Source organism: Apodemus sylvaticus, chromosome 17 (assembly GCF_947179515.1).
Source record: "Apodemus sylvaticus chromosome 17, mApoSyl1.1, whole genome shotgun sequence".
NCBI lineage: Eukaryota > Metazoa > Chordata > Mammalia > Rodentia > Muridae > Apodemus > Apodemus sylvaticus.
Window position 1 is genome coordinate 24331426 of NC_067488.1, and position 15068 is coordinate 24346493.

Genomic DNA, 15068 nt, shown 5'->3' on the forward strand with positions numbered 1-15068 from the left:
GATCTGATACTCTCTTCTGGCCTCGGCAGGTACCCAGTTCATGTTGTGAACTCACACATACAAATAAAAATAGAATTAAATCTTGAAAATAAAACAATTATTAATATACTTCAATTTTACCACTTATTGAAGACGAAAAGTTTGCCCCCTATTGAGATAGATGTGTTCACATAAAGAATTAAATATTTCCTGGACATTTGATACTGCAGAACATAGAGCATCTCTGGCATTTTTCACCTATTGATGGATATTTATAATCACCAATGCTGAGAATGCTAATCTGTATGAATACGTTGTACAAAATGGCAGGAGTATTTTTAGAGTCATTTCAGAAACTGTTAAAATTCTCTCCTAGTGTCAAGTCAAAAATTCATTTAAGAATTGCCACAAAACTGAGGTCAGCAACTCAATTTTTGAAATTGAACAATTTAACACAACATGATGCAAAGATGCACTAATTTGAAACATTCACGCTGAGCAATGGATGGTAGGAAAATTCTCAAGTATTTTATTTCCTGTAAGGGAGCCATGAAACTTCTGTAAGAGCAGAAAACTGTGTACAGTGAAAAATCTCCAAGTCATAGGCTAGATTAGTCTCCAATCTGAGATGAAGCTTTTTATCCAGCATTAGCCATGTTTGCAAGGTGCAATGGTATGTGCACTGCAAAGTGTTCATGTTGTGTGCGGGAGAGCCAAGGGGCCAAGGGAGTTCCACAATGCAAGATGGTAAGCACCAGAGAAACACCTCATTTCTTGACAAGATGGATGCAATTAATTTGGGGCTGTTGTACATTCAGATTGTCATGACCCCCACATTCAATGACATGACTCAGCTGTGACACACTGCTTAAGAAGGTGGACCTCAGAGCACCTGCCCGTGAATGGCTTTAGCTGTCTAACACCCACAGGTGACTTGGAAAATTGATGAGCGAAATCTCCACAGCAAAGTTAAGACTACATAAAGCTTAAAAGTATCAACAACAGATTTCCCTGGAAATCAGTCTGGAGGTTCCTCAGAAAACTGGGCATGACACTTCTGGAGGACCCTACTATACCACTCCTGGGCATATACCCAGAGGATTCCCCAGCATGTAATAAGGATACATGCTCCACTATGTTCATAGAAGCCCTGTTTATAATAGTCAGAAGCTGGAAAGAATCCAGATGGCCCTCAATGGAGGAATGGATACAGAAAATGTGGTATATATACACAATGGATACTCTTCAGCCATTAGAAACAATGAATTCATGAAATTCTTAGACAAATGGATGGAGCTGGAGAACATCATCCTAAGTGAGGTAACCCAGTCTCAAAAGAACACTCATGATATGCACTCACTGATAAGCGGATATTAGTCTAGAAGCTTGGAATATCCAAGACACAATCCACATATCAAATGATGTCCAAGAAGAAGGAAGGAGAGGCCTCTGGTTCTGGAAAGGCTCAATGCAGCAGTATAGGGGAATACCAGTACAGGGAAGTGGGAAGGGGTGGATGGGGGAACAGGGAGAGAGAAGAGGGTTTATGGAACTTTCGGGGAGGGGGGATCCAGGAAAGGGGAAATCATTTGAAATGTAAATAAATAATATATCAAATAAAAAAGTATCAATGACAGAAAGAATTAGATATTTGAGAAAAGACAAATATCATGCATAGAAACAATAAAGTCAAAATGGTCCAGGGGCAAGTGTGTGTGTCAGGGTGTCTGGAGGCAGACATGAGGGAAAGACGAGTGCAACCTGGGGAGCCCGAATGCTCTTGCACCAAGCCCAGAAGACATAAGTCAGAGAGTCGGGGCTTCGGGGAGAAAGTGGAACACTATTGGCATGATGACAATTTTGTAAACATTGACCAGTTTGGTCCTTAGTGCTTAAGACCACTCCATCAAGAAACAGCAGTCAAAGCCATTACTCTGGATATTAAAGCAAATGTGCTTATACTAAATCACTGCTGCTGCTGCATTTTAACAATCTGAAAACCGGAGATAGATACTAACATTTTAGTCAAGAAGGTTCTGTGGGGAAGTGTAGATGTAGCTAAAGGTGCTGTAAGCAGGAATTATTTTAACTTAAAACTTTTCTAAAAAGTGAAGCAGAGAAGAGAAAGGAAGCTTACGAATATTGCAAAGAAAAGAGAAAAGTCATTAACTTGGATTCTCTTTGCAGACGAAAGACTTGTTTCAGATAGCAGTGTTTAGAACGCAAGGCAGCAAGTGGCCAAGTAATCACCGCTCTCTTTCTCTCTTCATTGACTTTATGGCTTACTCTTCCCCCTTCTTTGATATGTTTCTTTCAGCTTTTGATGTCCTTAATAACTTGTTTGGTCATTATGTAAGTTGTATTGTGAGACCAACTCTCCTGCCATTTTAAATGATTATTTTATAAGGAAACATATATAGTTTATATAAAAATAATAATGACAATATTTTCCTTTCTAAAATGTTCTGTTTTAGAAAAACAGTATACGATTTCAATCATTCTACTCTGAAGAGGCTATTTAAAGAATCAGCTTAGATACCTATCAATGGGAGAAAGGATGAACAAAATATAGAACACACACACACACACATACACACACACACACACACATACACACACACTAGAGTTTTATTTGTCTGAAGATTAATGAAATGTCATCTGTGTGTAACTGGAGTTTACCTCATTAAGTAAAATACGGAGACTCAGGAAGAAAAATGTCATACAATACCTCTCCTATGCAAAAATCTGTTGACACACCAACCCATGTATGAATGAGTGTATTCATGCATACATACATACAATTACACATACATACATTCATACATACGTAATAAAAACAAAATAGGTTCATTTAGGAGGAGGGTAGAAACAGGCAGGAGGGGAGATGGAAGGGAAAGAATTGTGAAATATGAGCAAAATCACAGCAATAAATATATATGAAAATGACATGAGGTGTTAGTTTGAATGCCAAATAAAAACGTAAAATTAATTTAGAACAGCATAAATATCTCCAACTCAGCAAAATAACCTCTATGAATAAAATTTCATTATTTTGATGCTGTTTTATGTTTATCACACATAAGATTGAATAACTTCCAGTGGCTTTTCTCATGCTGTTACTGACCTTAAGAATATACCTTAGCACTCATCTCTTGTGTCTTCAAGTTACTTGGTGTTTGTGTGGGAACTTAGTTCTTCTAGAGACTATTTATACCTACTTTGGTCACCCATCTAAGATCACTCAACCTTTATATCATCTGCTTGAATATTTTCCAAGCACTTAACAACATTGATATTGTAAAATCAAATCTAAATAGGTATTTGAACTGGTTTGTTGCTCAAAATCTCAAAGGAGACAATTTTTTATAAGTACCAAATAATTTGAGATTAACAGATTTGATTGCCATCTCTCTCTATGGCATGGACTTCTTTCATTTCTTACCAAGAAAAGAAGAGAAAAGAAAAGAAAAGAAAAGAAAAGAAAAGAAAAGAAAAGAAAAGAAAGAAAAGAAAGACCTTTGGTGTGCTAATTTCAAGTAGACAGCTATCTTACATAACTCATCTTAGACAATTCTTTCTTTCTTCTAGAAACAGAAACATGATGCATCACTATCAGGTGGCCTCTTGGCTCCAATAGTTAATAGAATAAAAAACCAGAAATATAAATGATTTATAGCAGTGATATAAGTACACTTACATAAAATATGCATAAAACAGTAACATAAATTTTAAGTTTCTGTAAAATAAACTTTCAGTTTCTCTTCAATAATAAAATATTCCTTTTTTTTAAAAAAGATTTATTTATTTCACTTATACGAGTACACTGTTCCTGTCTTCAGACACCAGAAGAGAACATTGTATCCCGTTACAGATGGTTGTGAGCCACCATGTGGCTGCTGGGAATTGAGCTCAGGACCTCTGGAAGAGCAAGCAGCCAGTGCTCTTAACCGCTGAGCCATAAAATATTCCCAGACTTTTTAAAGTCTGAGTTTTGCTGTGCCTTTGGCGTTCTCGTCTCTCTATGTGTTCCGGTGTACCATTATAAGTCAGAATTCCAATGCAGATCCCACAGTTGCCCACCCAAAACCACAGCAGCCTTTTCTGTGCACTGGATGATGGAGAATGCGAAGTAACTAAAACGTATCAAGCATGGGATACGTTTATGTGGGATCGCCTCTTGGGTCCCTTTAGAGTATAAACTCTTGCTAAGCATCTATTAGCACTGGCCATTTGCCCTTTATACGTGCAACAGAATTTATCTGGCACATAACAAAACTATTTAACTTAGATTGTTGAACTGTATCTGAAAATAATACACAGATAAGGATACCGGGTGACTAGCAATTAGCAATCATTTGCTCTTTGTGACGCTCCAAGCAATGGGTTAACTGCTTTTCCTATAGACTCACTTTTGTCCCGTGTGACAAACCAAAGGGCAAATATTACTGCTGATGGAGAAATTGAGATGCATTGTTAAATAACTTGACTCGACTCACACAGCTAAACGGTAGTAGGAAACCTCGATGGTGTAAACCCAAGACCCACCCTCCAAGCTATTCACTGTAGAGAGAAAAAAGTGTAAGAGAGAAAGAGACCATGGAACACTGACACAAGCCAACTGTATTTAAACACGGTAACACTCAGCCACCAGTTTTAGACAAATCTTCCCACACATATCAGAACGCTAAGAATGATTGTTTAAAGCCACGGGATGAGCAGTAGTTTAAAAAAAAAAACAAAAAACTGAGCTTAAGCATAGGTCGACATTTTATTTTCCATTACAGGCTCTCTGAATCTGGAACTTTCCCATCGTATCTAGCCCATTTTGAGAGTGAGGCTCCTTTACATGGGTCTGTTAGGACTTCGATTTCGTTGTGAGTAATACATATTTCCGCTTAGGTCTCACTCTGCAGGCCAGAGCTAAAGGCAAGTACTATTATAGATCAGGGCCAGTGAAGTGGGTAATGAGGTTTGGTATATAAAACGCTTGGTATAAATGCAAGGGGACTTCTGGCTTTTCTTTAACATTAACTGCTTTGAAATGCATCATTTAAAACAGAGTGCTTAGTAGGCCAGTAGCTGTTGGAGAATAATTTTCCTTCACGAAGCAGACCACTGGAAGCTTCGGCAAGATGTCTTTCACAAACACAAAGCTGTGTGCGGTGAGTTATTTTTAAGGCGAACTCCATGGGGTGACGGCTAAAACACATAGCTGAACATGAAGAACATCACCCACTGCTGCAGAAGCAGGCGATGGAAGAGCTGCTCCCGTCAGCTTCACAAAGGAATGTGGTCTGAATCCTCAGGCCGACAAGAAAGCTTAAAAAGGAAGAAGCTAAAATACCCAAGCGGACATTTCATCTCCCCAGGTCAAAACTCTTCTGACCCATTCTGACTCCTGAGACCCACACAGAGGGTAGGGAGAGAAAAGTAGTTATAAATATGACGTTGAAAAGTTAATTACATTTGCCTATAACATTTGAGATCATATCTGCCTCTATGTTCTTCAGCTGTCTATTAAGATGGACCTGTGCTGAGTAAGAGCTTTCTGGCCCATAAAGACACTCCTTAATTGTGGATGGAACTAAGTAGAGGATTGTTCACTGTAACATAGCAGTGTGAGTGGTGGGCAAAGGGTTAAATACTACTCCCATTTCCCTCTCTCCTTCCCCCTCTCTCCTGGCTCTTTCTCTCTCCTCTTTCTCCTTCCTTTTTTCTGTTCCTCTTCCTTTCTACCCATCTACCCTTCCATTATTTTTCACTAACAAATTTTAATAGCCTAATATGTGCCAGGCACTATTTTTCTGTCATACTGTTTTTTATTGAAATTCGGGCAACTTTGTTATTACTAATCCTAGCCACATGACATCCAAAAACCAATAGCTTGATTACTTTAGATCCCTGTAATCAGAGATCATGACTGGCATCGCTTTAGCTTTCTTCTGCCAAAGCATACTTTTTTGTACTTGTTTAGTGTGTACTAGGTTGATGTGTTTATATAACCAACTTAGAAACTCCATCACTTACAAGATAACTTACAAGGCAAGTCAACATTCCTCACAATTTCTAGTTCTTCCTAAGGAACTAGAATGGGATTTTTTTTTTAAAAAAAAAAGATTTATTTAATTTATTTGTGTATGCTTTGGCTGTCTTCAGACACAGCAGAACAGGGTATCAGATCCCATTACAGATGGTCACGAGCCACCATGTGGTTGCTGGGACTTGAACTCAGGACCTCTGGAAGAGCAGTCATCTTTCCAGCCCATGGAGGGGATTTTTAATGTCAGTCCAACTATCCATTAAAGGTTGACCCCATCATAAATTCATATTTTGAGCCAAGTTACTTTACTAACCTAGGCCATGCTCGGCAGAACTCTCCTAGCTGTATTTAAGATGGAAAAGCAGAGCTACAGTGCTTATGTGTGGACCATAGAATCTAGTTTAGTCATCTAAAGCCTTTATAACTTAAAGAATTCTATCCAGATCTCTACAATCTCCTGACTCTTAGTCATCTCTATAGGCTGAAGGTCATACTCTGAACTCATAGCCTCTGTGTGTGTGTGTGTGTGTGTGTGTGTGTGTGTGTGTGTGTGTGTGCGCGTGCGTGTAGGGGAGGCTCTTCAAGCATTTGCCTTGTGCAGTCCTCTCTAAGGATAGTCTACGTGGTTTTCTCATGAGCTACCACAGCATCTATCTTATGGTGGCTTGAAGACAGCAGCTGTTCTCCCTGTAAGAATCTGCATTGTCTGTATCTGTTTCTAGTAAACTAGTTGTTAGGGGATAAATATGCAAATTAATGCAAATTTCTGTTGCAGTGATGGAGAAAGGGATTATTTCCAAAAGTGGAAAAGGCTATTTGGATATTCTCTCATAGTGTAACCTCAGCAAATTAATCTGACCAGAAGAACAATGCCCTTCTTCAGAGATGCTCCCAGCCTCTTGTACAGAACCTGTGAACAAGTTACAAGATGTGACAAAGAGGGACAAAGGTAGAAGATGGAATTAAGGTTGCTAATAAAACAGCAATCATCTCGGCAAAACCAGACAATCACAAATGTTTTTGAAGTGGATGAAGTCAGAAAAGTCATGGGACTGATGTGGGAAGAACTGAACCTGCCATCAGAGGCACTGAGAAAAAGGAGGTTCAAAGGCTGAGCTAGAAAGACAAAGAGACAGATTCTCTCCAAGGCCTTCTGAAAGCAAAGCACACAGATATACCTATTTAGTGCCAGTAGATATTCCACAGACTTCTGGCTTTAAAAAAATGGTAAAATTTGGGACTGGAGAAACAGCTCAATGGGATAAGAGTGTGTGCTGGTATTGTAGAGAATTGGTTCAGTTCCCATAACCCACATGACAGCTCACAAAAGTCTATAACTTGAGTTCCAGGACATCCAAAACCCTGTAGACTCTCTACATATCAAGTACGTGCATGGAATACATACATAATACATGCAGGATAATCACTCACACATGCAGGCTAAACACATGTATGCACAAACTAAAAAATAAATCTTTTGTTAAAGGTGTAAGATTATAAGTTTGGTCTTGGCAGGATGGATAAGCAGGTAAAGCTATCCAAAGCCAAGGATGACAACATGAAATCAGTCCCCGAGACATAGGTGGTGGAAGACGAGGACAGACATCCTGCAAGATGTCTTCTGACCTCTGTTCATGAACAGTGGCATACAGATACATGTGGAAACAAAAACTGATCTTTAAAATGTAATGATATTATTAATCTGTGTTCTTTTATTCATTACATTTTCTTGTAACTTATTATCAACAAGATAACAGATAAGAAATCGGAAGACCTAATTAAGACCGTCTTTGCACCTCTTGCAACTTCACTCTCCTAATCAATGACTTGGGGCTGAATCATACCTAATCTGCTTATCTCCTAAGGCTGTTTATGAGATCAAAAGCTGTAAAGCCTTGCTCAAATGCGATTCAGCACTAAGTCATTGTGCATCTTCTGCAAGACACATAACTGTAAAACGGGTTATTAATAGTATCACTTTATTGTGGGGATCTGAGTTAATCCACGTAAAGTGCTAAGAAGGGTGTCTGAAATCTTGTCATGTACAGGTTGCCCATTGCTAAACAGATAAAGAAATTTCAGAAAGGTTAAGCACTATCAAGTGATAGGCTACTGTGAGTACTCTTTAAGAGCTGATTCTCAAGGGAGAGAGGATTGCCCACAGACCCTTTCTAGTTGCAGTCAGAAATGCACAGAGCCATTTTAGTGATCAAGTGCCACATGTCTGGAATTTAGTTATAACCAAAGATTGAAGATTTCCTGGGAAGTCATTCACAGGGAAAGAATTGTCTAAGTCCTAAATGGTACCTTACATGCCTCTTCTTCAGTTGTTGATGCAATGGAGAAAAAAAATCAAACAAATCAACCAACCAACGAACCAAACAAACAAACCAAAAAACAAAAAATAAAAATAACAACAAAAAACAAACAAATATCCAAAGAACTGTAGTATATTCATTAAGTGTTCAAAGATAATGAGCTAAGAAATTAAGACTGTACAACTTTAACATCTTAGTTACTTTTGAATGCTGTAAAGAAACACAAGGACTGAAGCAAATTATCAAAGAGTGCATTTTATTTGAGGTCTTGCTTACAGTTTCAGAGGAGGAGCCCATGAATATCATGACGGGAATAAGGTAGTAGGCATAGAGAGAACGGGAGCAGAAGCTAAGAACTCACATCCAAACCACAGGCACGAGGCAGAGAGAGAATTAACTAAGAATTCAGCAGACTTTTGAAATCTCACATTCTACCTCCAGTGACACAGTTCCCCTAACAAGGACACATCTACTCATCTTTCTGGAAAACATTTTCACCAACTAGAGACCAAGCGCTCCGATATATGAGCCTAGAGTGGAGGGGGGGCATTCTAAACTAATAGCACCCACCACACTTAACAAAGCAAAAAAAAAAAAAATCTTAGTTTTGAATTCTTTTCTATCTCTCCCACAAGAGTCACCACCTATTTGTAACCCAGTCTTCCTGTCCCATCATGCTCTTCGGTCCTCATCACCAAGGGTAGGGATCACAGCTAGGTGGTAGAGATTACAGAGAGGTGGGATTAGAGAGTGATTTTCTAAAGGACCACTGTATTCAGTGCACTTGGAAGCCAAGCTGCTAGAGGAACCTCTGCACACTGTTCTCGTATAAAACTATCCTTCTCTTTCTCCTTAGAGTCTAGTCCTGTTCCACAGGCACCTCTTCAAAGAAGGGTATTTCTGCATGCCCCTACCTTCACACTTTAATACCAGTCTTTCAGAAACTTGGCCCCTCTATCTTGGTAAAATTATGGATGAATTAATTTTATTATTGTGTCAGTTACAAAAATGGTGATATGTTTCATTACTATTTTACTAATCCATTGAAGAGAAAGGCTGGGGAGACACTTCAGTTGGTAAACTGCTTGCCTGAAGCAATGAGGTTTTGAGTTCAGTTCCCCAGTGCCCATGTAAAAGTCTGGGAATTGGCAGAACACTTCTGCAGTCCTGGTGCTGGGAGAGCAGAGACATGATGGGCCTGGGGACTTTCTGGCTAGTCAGTCAAAAAGATGAGTGAGTCCAAGGTTCAGAGATTGAAACCCTGTCTTGAAAACTATGAGGGAGAATCATTGAGGAAGAGAGTTGATGTTGAACTCTTTGTTGCTCTCACACATATTTTTGCGTGTGTGTGTGCGTGCGCGCGCACACATACACACACACACACACACACACACACACACACACAGAGAGAGAGAGAGAGAGAGAGAGAGAGAGAGAGAGAGAGATGTACACACCCAGCCATGTTCTATCCAACAACACAGGGTTTTGGTCACATTATTGTCTGTGTGAGTGATATATTTTAGAATTATAGGGCTCCTTATTTCCATGGCTTCCTATGGGGTATCTGCTTTCTCTCTTTAAAATAAGAAGTTTATACTACCAAATTTTCTGACCTTAATTTTAATGAGGCCTTGGTTAACACATTAGCTTACTTGCTGTGGCTGATTTACAATTTAAATTGGAATGGGAACTTGCACTCCTGGCTGGCCATGTGTGCAGTGCTGTCCTGAGGAGGTCTACTCTCTCTGTCTTGATAGTCATATGTTTATTGCATTTGATTTATAAAGCCCTGTCCTTCTTCATGTCCCTCCCTTCTGATTCCTGCTCAGGGCTGCCTTGGACACTCCACCATATTTAAGAAGTGGGGAACGTATCAGGAGTCCAGCAACTTCAGTTGGTCCAACAACATGGGAGCCTGGTGAAGCTCGGGCCCTGCCTTACAAAGAGGTTAGTTGAGCTGGGAAGTCGGAGAGACTTCGTACCTCCTAGCTATGTTATTGTTGCTTTAGGTGATAACATAATGCTTTTGTTTCCTTATTAGAAAAGAGAACAACAATAGTCCTGGCCTCATGGAGTTGCCAAGCAGATGAAAACAGAACCTGGCACCAGTGGAGTGCTTAGCTATTGTTGAGTCTCTTTCCCCAGGATATGTTTAACTCCTGTGGCCTCTGAAGGGCTGGTCTCCCAGTGTTGGCGTTTTGATGCCGATCGATGGATAGATAGATAGATAACTAGATAGATGATAGATTATAGATGATAGATTATGAATGATAAATAGATATAGATGGATAGATAGATGGTGACATCAGAAATTGAGAGTCAAAATAATCCCTTTTCTAAGAAATTCTAATTAAGAAATAACTCCAATAAGAGGAGCAGATTGCCCACTTTAAACAGGGCATTTCTTGTCAGATTTATTGAAGCTGAGTACCTGTATTCCTTACATTCTCAGTGTGCAGTTACACAGGGTCACCCTATGAAGCAAAGAGGTGACAATTTCCTTACTTGTATTTTTGCAGAAGACACCAAGACTGTCCGAGGTTATGAGAATATAAAACAGCTGCAGGTGGCTCTAACAAGCCTCTTCACTGGGGATCTTTGCTTTATGCCAAATGACAAAAGGGAGGGTTATGACATTTGAGCTGATGGTATGTGACCACTCCCACATCAGTGAGGACCACGGAGGACAACAAACACTTGGTTGTAAATAAGAGACACTGACTTTGGTGCCTGAGAGTGAATTTCAGTGGTAGAATGTTTGCCAAGAACATGCAAATCACTAGGCAACATCTCTAGCTAGGTAAGGGTGTAAAGGTGAAAAGACATGGTGAGAAGTTACACCTTCCTTCATAGGCACCAGTGACTGGCAGACAATAATTAAAAAGTTGGGCTAGGGATGCTCAGGTCTCCTTCAGTTGTTCTTTAGATTATGATGATGCAGTGCTCCTTAGAATGTCTCTAGAGAGCTTTTTACAGAATTCATTTTCCAGTCACTCTTTAAGAAGTATATTACATGACCCTTTCATACACACACACACACACACACACACACACACACACACTCACACACATAAATGCAATCATATACATACACACTCAAACATACACATACACATACATACATATACATTCACCCACATAAACACACATACACAATCACATACATACACACTCATACACAGACATGCACACACCTACATACATTCACACACATAAATACACATACACAATCACATATATATACACTCATACATATACATATATACATACACATACACACATGCATACATATACACACATACACACATGCACACATGCACACATATACACACATACACACACACACACACACACACACACACACACACACACACACACGCAAACACACTCCTTTTTCTAAGATCATTTTCAACTCCAGGGAGTCATCTTTTCTTCTTTGTGTGTAAGAATCTTTTATCTAATGTCCTTGGCAAGTTATTATTCACTACATTGAAATCAAAGACAGGAAGAAGGGATGTAGTAAGGGGCAGGCCCGAAGTAAAATACTATTTTTTTGTCACCCCCTCCATCTGTATTTTTAGTATTGATTAGAAACTAAATAGGTAGCCAGAAGTTTATAGTGCAAACTACACTAGCACAAGATCCTACCTGTCCCTTGTCACCCAAACCAATACATACTTGATCCAGATTTGTCTCTCCTGTTTGCTTATGTTAATCATCAAGTCAAACCAAATAGCCTTCTAAGTTCTGGATTCAGGGGCAGTGAATTAAATATGAAGACATCCCAAATCCTCTAGACAAATCAAAAAGGAAAAAAAAAAAAAGGCCCCTTTGTGTTCTAGGCTGAAGTAGACCATCACATTGCCAGAAGTTTTCATCTGCTATCCCTGGCTTCCCAGGGTCACACACCAGCACCACAGTTGGCTGAAGGGGAACTGATTACATCTTAGTTTAAGGGCTTAAGTCAATCACTACATTATAAAGTCTAGGTTAGAAGAGTGTCTCAGTAGATGAGTTAATTTACTCCCTCCCCCTGCATGCATATTATTGAGGGATCCAAGTTCTGGAGAGCCCCCATCTACATAAAAGACCTCTGGACGACTCAATCTGTAGTTAGGAAGAAGCTGAGAAAAAAAAATCAATGAAATTATCACACAGTGTGAGTGCCAGCGAAAGTGTGTACAAAGATCTACAAAGACAGAAAACCAGAGCTGGGGCGAAAAATGAAACTGCTCGGAGTCCCCCAATCCCCCACCCTCATATTGCCACATCCACACTGGTACTTCCTAGTCTATACCCATTGGATGATGATAGAGCTGAAGACACCAGATTTTCAGAGAGAGTTTCCAAAGTTCTTCACATTCACAGGCAGGGAAATCTGTTTACAAATGCAGACTCGATTGATTTCACACTTCTCCGGGGAGACACAAGCAGAAAGAAAGAAAACACTTCACCAGCTCTCCACCCAGAGGAACCTGGAATCTGGACTGACCGGCTGAACACCCTGCAGTGAACTTGTGCCTAAATCGGCAACATCTTTCCCAGCCTTTGGCACTACTCAAAACTGCACAACGTCACGGACTGTCTCCAGCGCTGGAGGGAAGGGAAGCAGGAAAGGGTGACTGAATTTTAGCATTCAAATACTGTCACCTCTCTCTGGCATTGTGTGTGTGTGTGTGTGTGTGTGTGTGTGTGTGTGTGTATGTGTGTTTTAACCTTTCAGGTCTCCACAGATGGATTGACCAGGCTATGAAAATTTTGCCAAAGTAGCAAAGTACCAGACCTGCCTGCTCTGAGTGAGTCAGTGACCCTGCTTTGCAAATGTGGGTAGATGCAAATCCCCGTCTACTTTCCATTTCCCTGGTCCATTTCCCAGACTCCAAATTACACTTGGATTGTCCTCAGATAAAAATATGAAACCACGTGCACGGTAAGTATGAAACTTCCCACACCAGTGCACTAAAGCACCCCATCTAAGCCAGGAAAATCCAGGCCGTCCAGTCTTTTAGAACAGCGCACTGGGTCAGGGCTGGAGTGAAGATGAGTTGCCCCAGGTAGTAAAAGTTGTCAAAAAAGAAAGTCCATGCCTGCCACTGCCTTTGCAAAACACAGGCACAGTGGGGTTCTAGGGCTGCGGGGCAAGTGGCTGGTGAGTGTGAGTGTGCGGATGAGCAGAAGGGTGAGTGGGTACTGTGGGGTAAGGCACGCGCGGGGTTAACCCTTTACCTTCCAGGAGCACTTCCTTGCCTGCGCGCTTCAGTGCCTGCACTGCCTCGTCGTGGGTGGCGTCCCGCAGGTCTGCTCCATTCACCGACAGGATGGCATCACCCACATACAGGGCTTGGGTCTGATCCGCTGCCAGCCCCTTGAAGATCTTGCTGATGAGTATGGGCATCTTGTTTTCCTTGCCCCCTTTGATGCTAATGCCCAGCCCGCCCAGTTCCTGCTTTAGCACCTTCACGCCCCTCTTCTGGTTTGAGATGGACTCAGGCACCTGCTCCGGGAGGTCGGTGAAGGCGGTGCGGACCCCGGAGGGAGAGTCCGGGGCTTGAGAGACACCAGTGCCCGGGTGCCCGGTGCTGGAGCCCCTGCAGAACGAACCATTGGTGGCAGTCCCTATACCGTTGTACGCCGCAGCGCCCTCCTCGCAGCTCAACACCAGGGCGTCCTCGCTCAAGTTCACTAGAACTTTATGCCAGCGATCCCGCACCAAAACTTCCAGCAGTCCGCTCCGCTGCGCCCGGGCGCCTCCACCGCCAGCCGGCGCAGCCACCGCCGCCGCCGCTACCGCCATCTTTCCAGCATTCTTAAAATGCCATGTGATTGCAAACGGGGGAAAAAGTGGAGAAGGGGTGAGGGTAGGAGGACTCGGGCAGCCGGGGCTCGGAAGAAGCAGATACCCCGCAGCGCGCGCTCAGACCCCGGTCTCCACTCCCCGCGTTCGCCGCTGCGCTGGGCGCCAGTTGGCAGCGGCGGCGGAGCTTGTTTCCCCCTCGCCTGATCCTGGGCGGGGTGGAGCAACCTAAAAGAAGAAGGAGAGCCCTCGACAGGGGAGGAGGGAAAAAAGCCAGCTGCCAGTTGCAAAACCCCAAACCGAGAGGAGCTGAGGAGCCGCGGAGCCGCCAAGTGCTGTAGAGAATCGGTAGGAGGAGGCAAGGGCGGGGACCCGTAGCCACAGCCGCTCACCTGTTTGCCGCCGCAGCGTCACACTCCCACGTCGCGCTGGCTCAGATCCTGGGTGCCTCAATTTTCGATTACACCTTGCCACAGCACCCCCAAAATCTACCGGGTCCCAAGTCACTGTACCCATGCTACCAGCCACCTCATTTCCTTCAACCCTCGATTTTGGACGGGGCTTCCATACTCACCTTTAGCAGCTGTGTTCACTAGATCCTCTTGAGTCAACTCCTCTCCCTCCTCCCTCAGGTGTTTGAAGACCCAAGTCTTCCTCAAACCAAAGCTTCACTGCCTCTATTTAGTCCCCCCCCCCCCCATTACCCCAACTCCCTGCCCCCGACCCTGGCCTCTGGGAAGGAAACTGCAGAGAGAGGTCCCAGGCTGTGGCAGAAGTGGGGGTGGGGGTGCTCTGGGGGTGGAGGTGGGGGAAGGGGTGGGGGGAGCTGTCACAAGAACACAGAATGAAGCTTCATCAAGTCGGAGTATCCCTATCCTCTAAGTCAATACAATGCATCTTTCAGGAGTTTGAAGACGAGGGCTTTCTTTCAGTGCCT

General features: G+C 42.2%; 1 protein-coding gene across 1 annotated transcript in view; it reads right to left on the reverse strand.

The window, feature by feature from the left end:
- The window catches only part of Sntb1 (syntrophin beta 1), a 260581-nt gene extending 246111 nt beyond the window's left edge, over positions 1–14470 (reverse strand). The window contains exon 1 of the mRNA XM_052160798.1: positions 13564–14470. Coding sequence (XP_052016758.1) covers positions 13564–14131 — 568 coding nt within the window. The 5' untranslated portion in view covers positions 14132–14470. The remainder of the gene's footprint in view (positions 1–13563) is intronic.
- Positions 14471–15068: the final 598 nt, after the last annotated feature.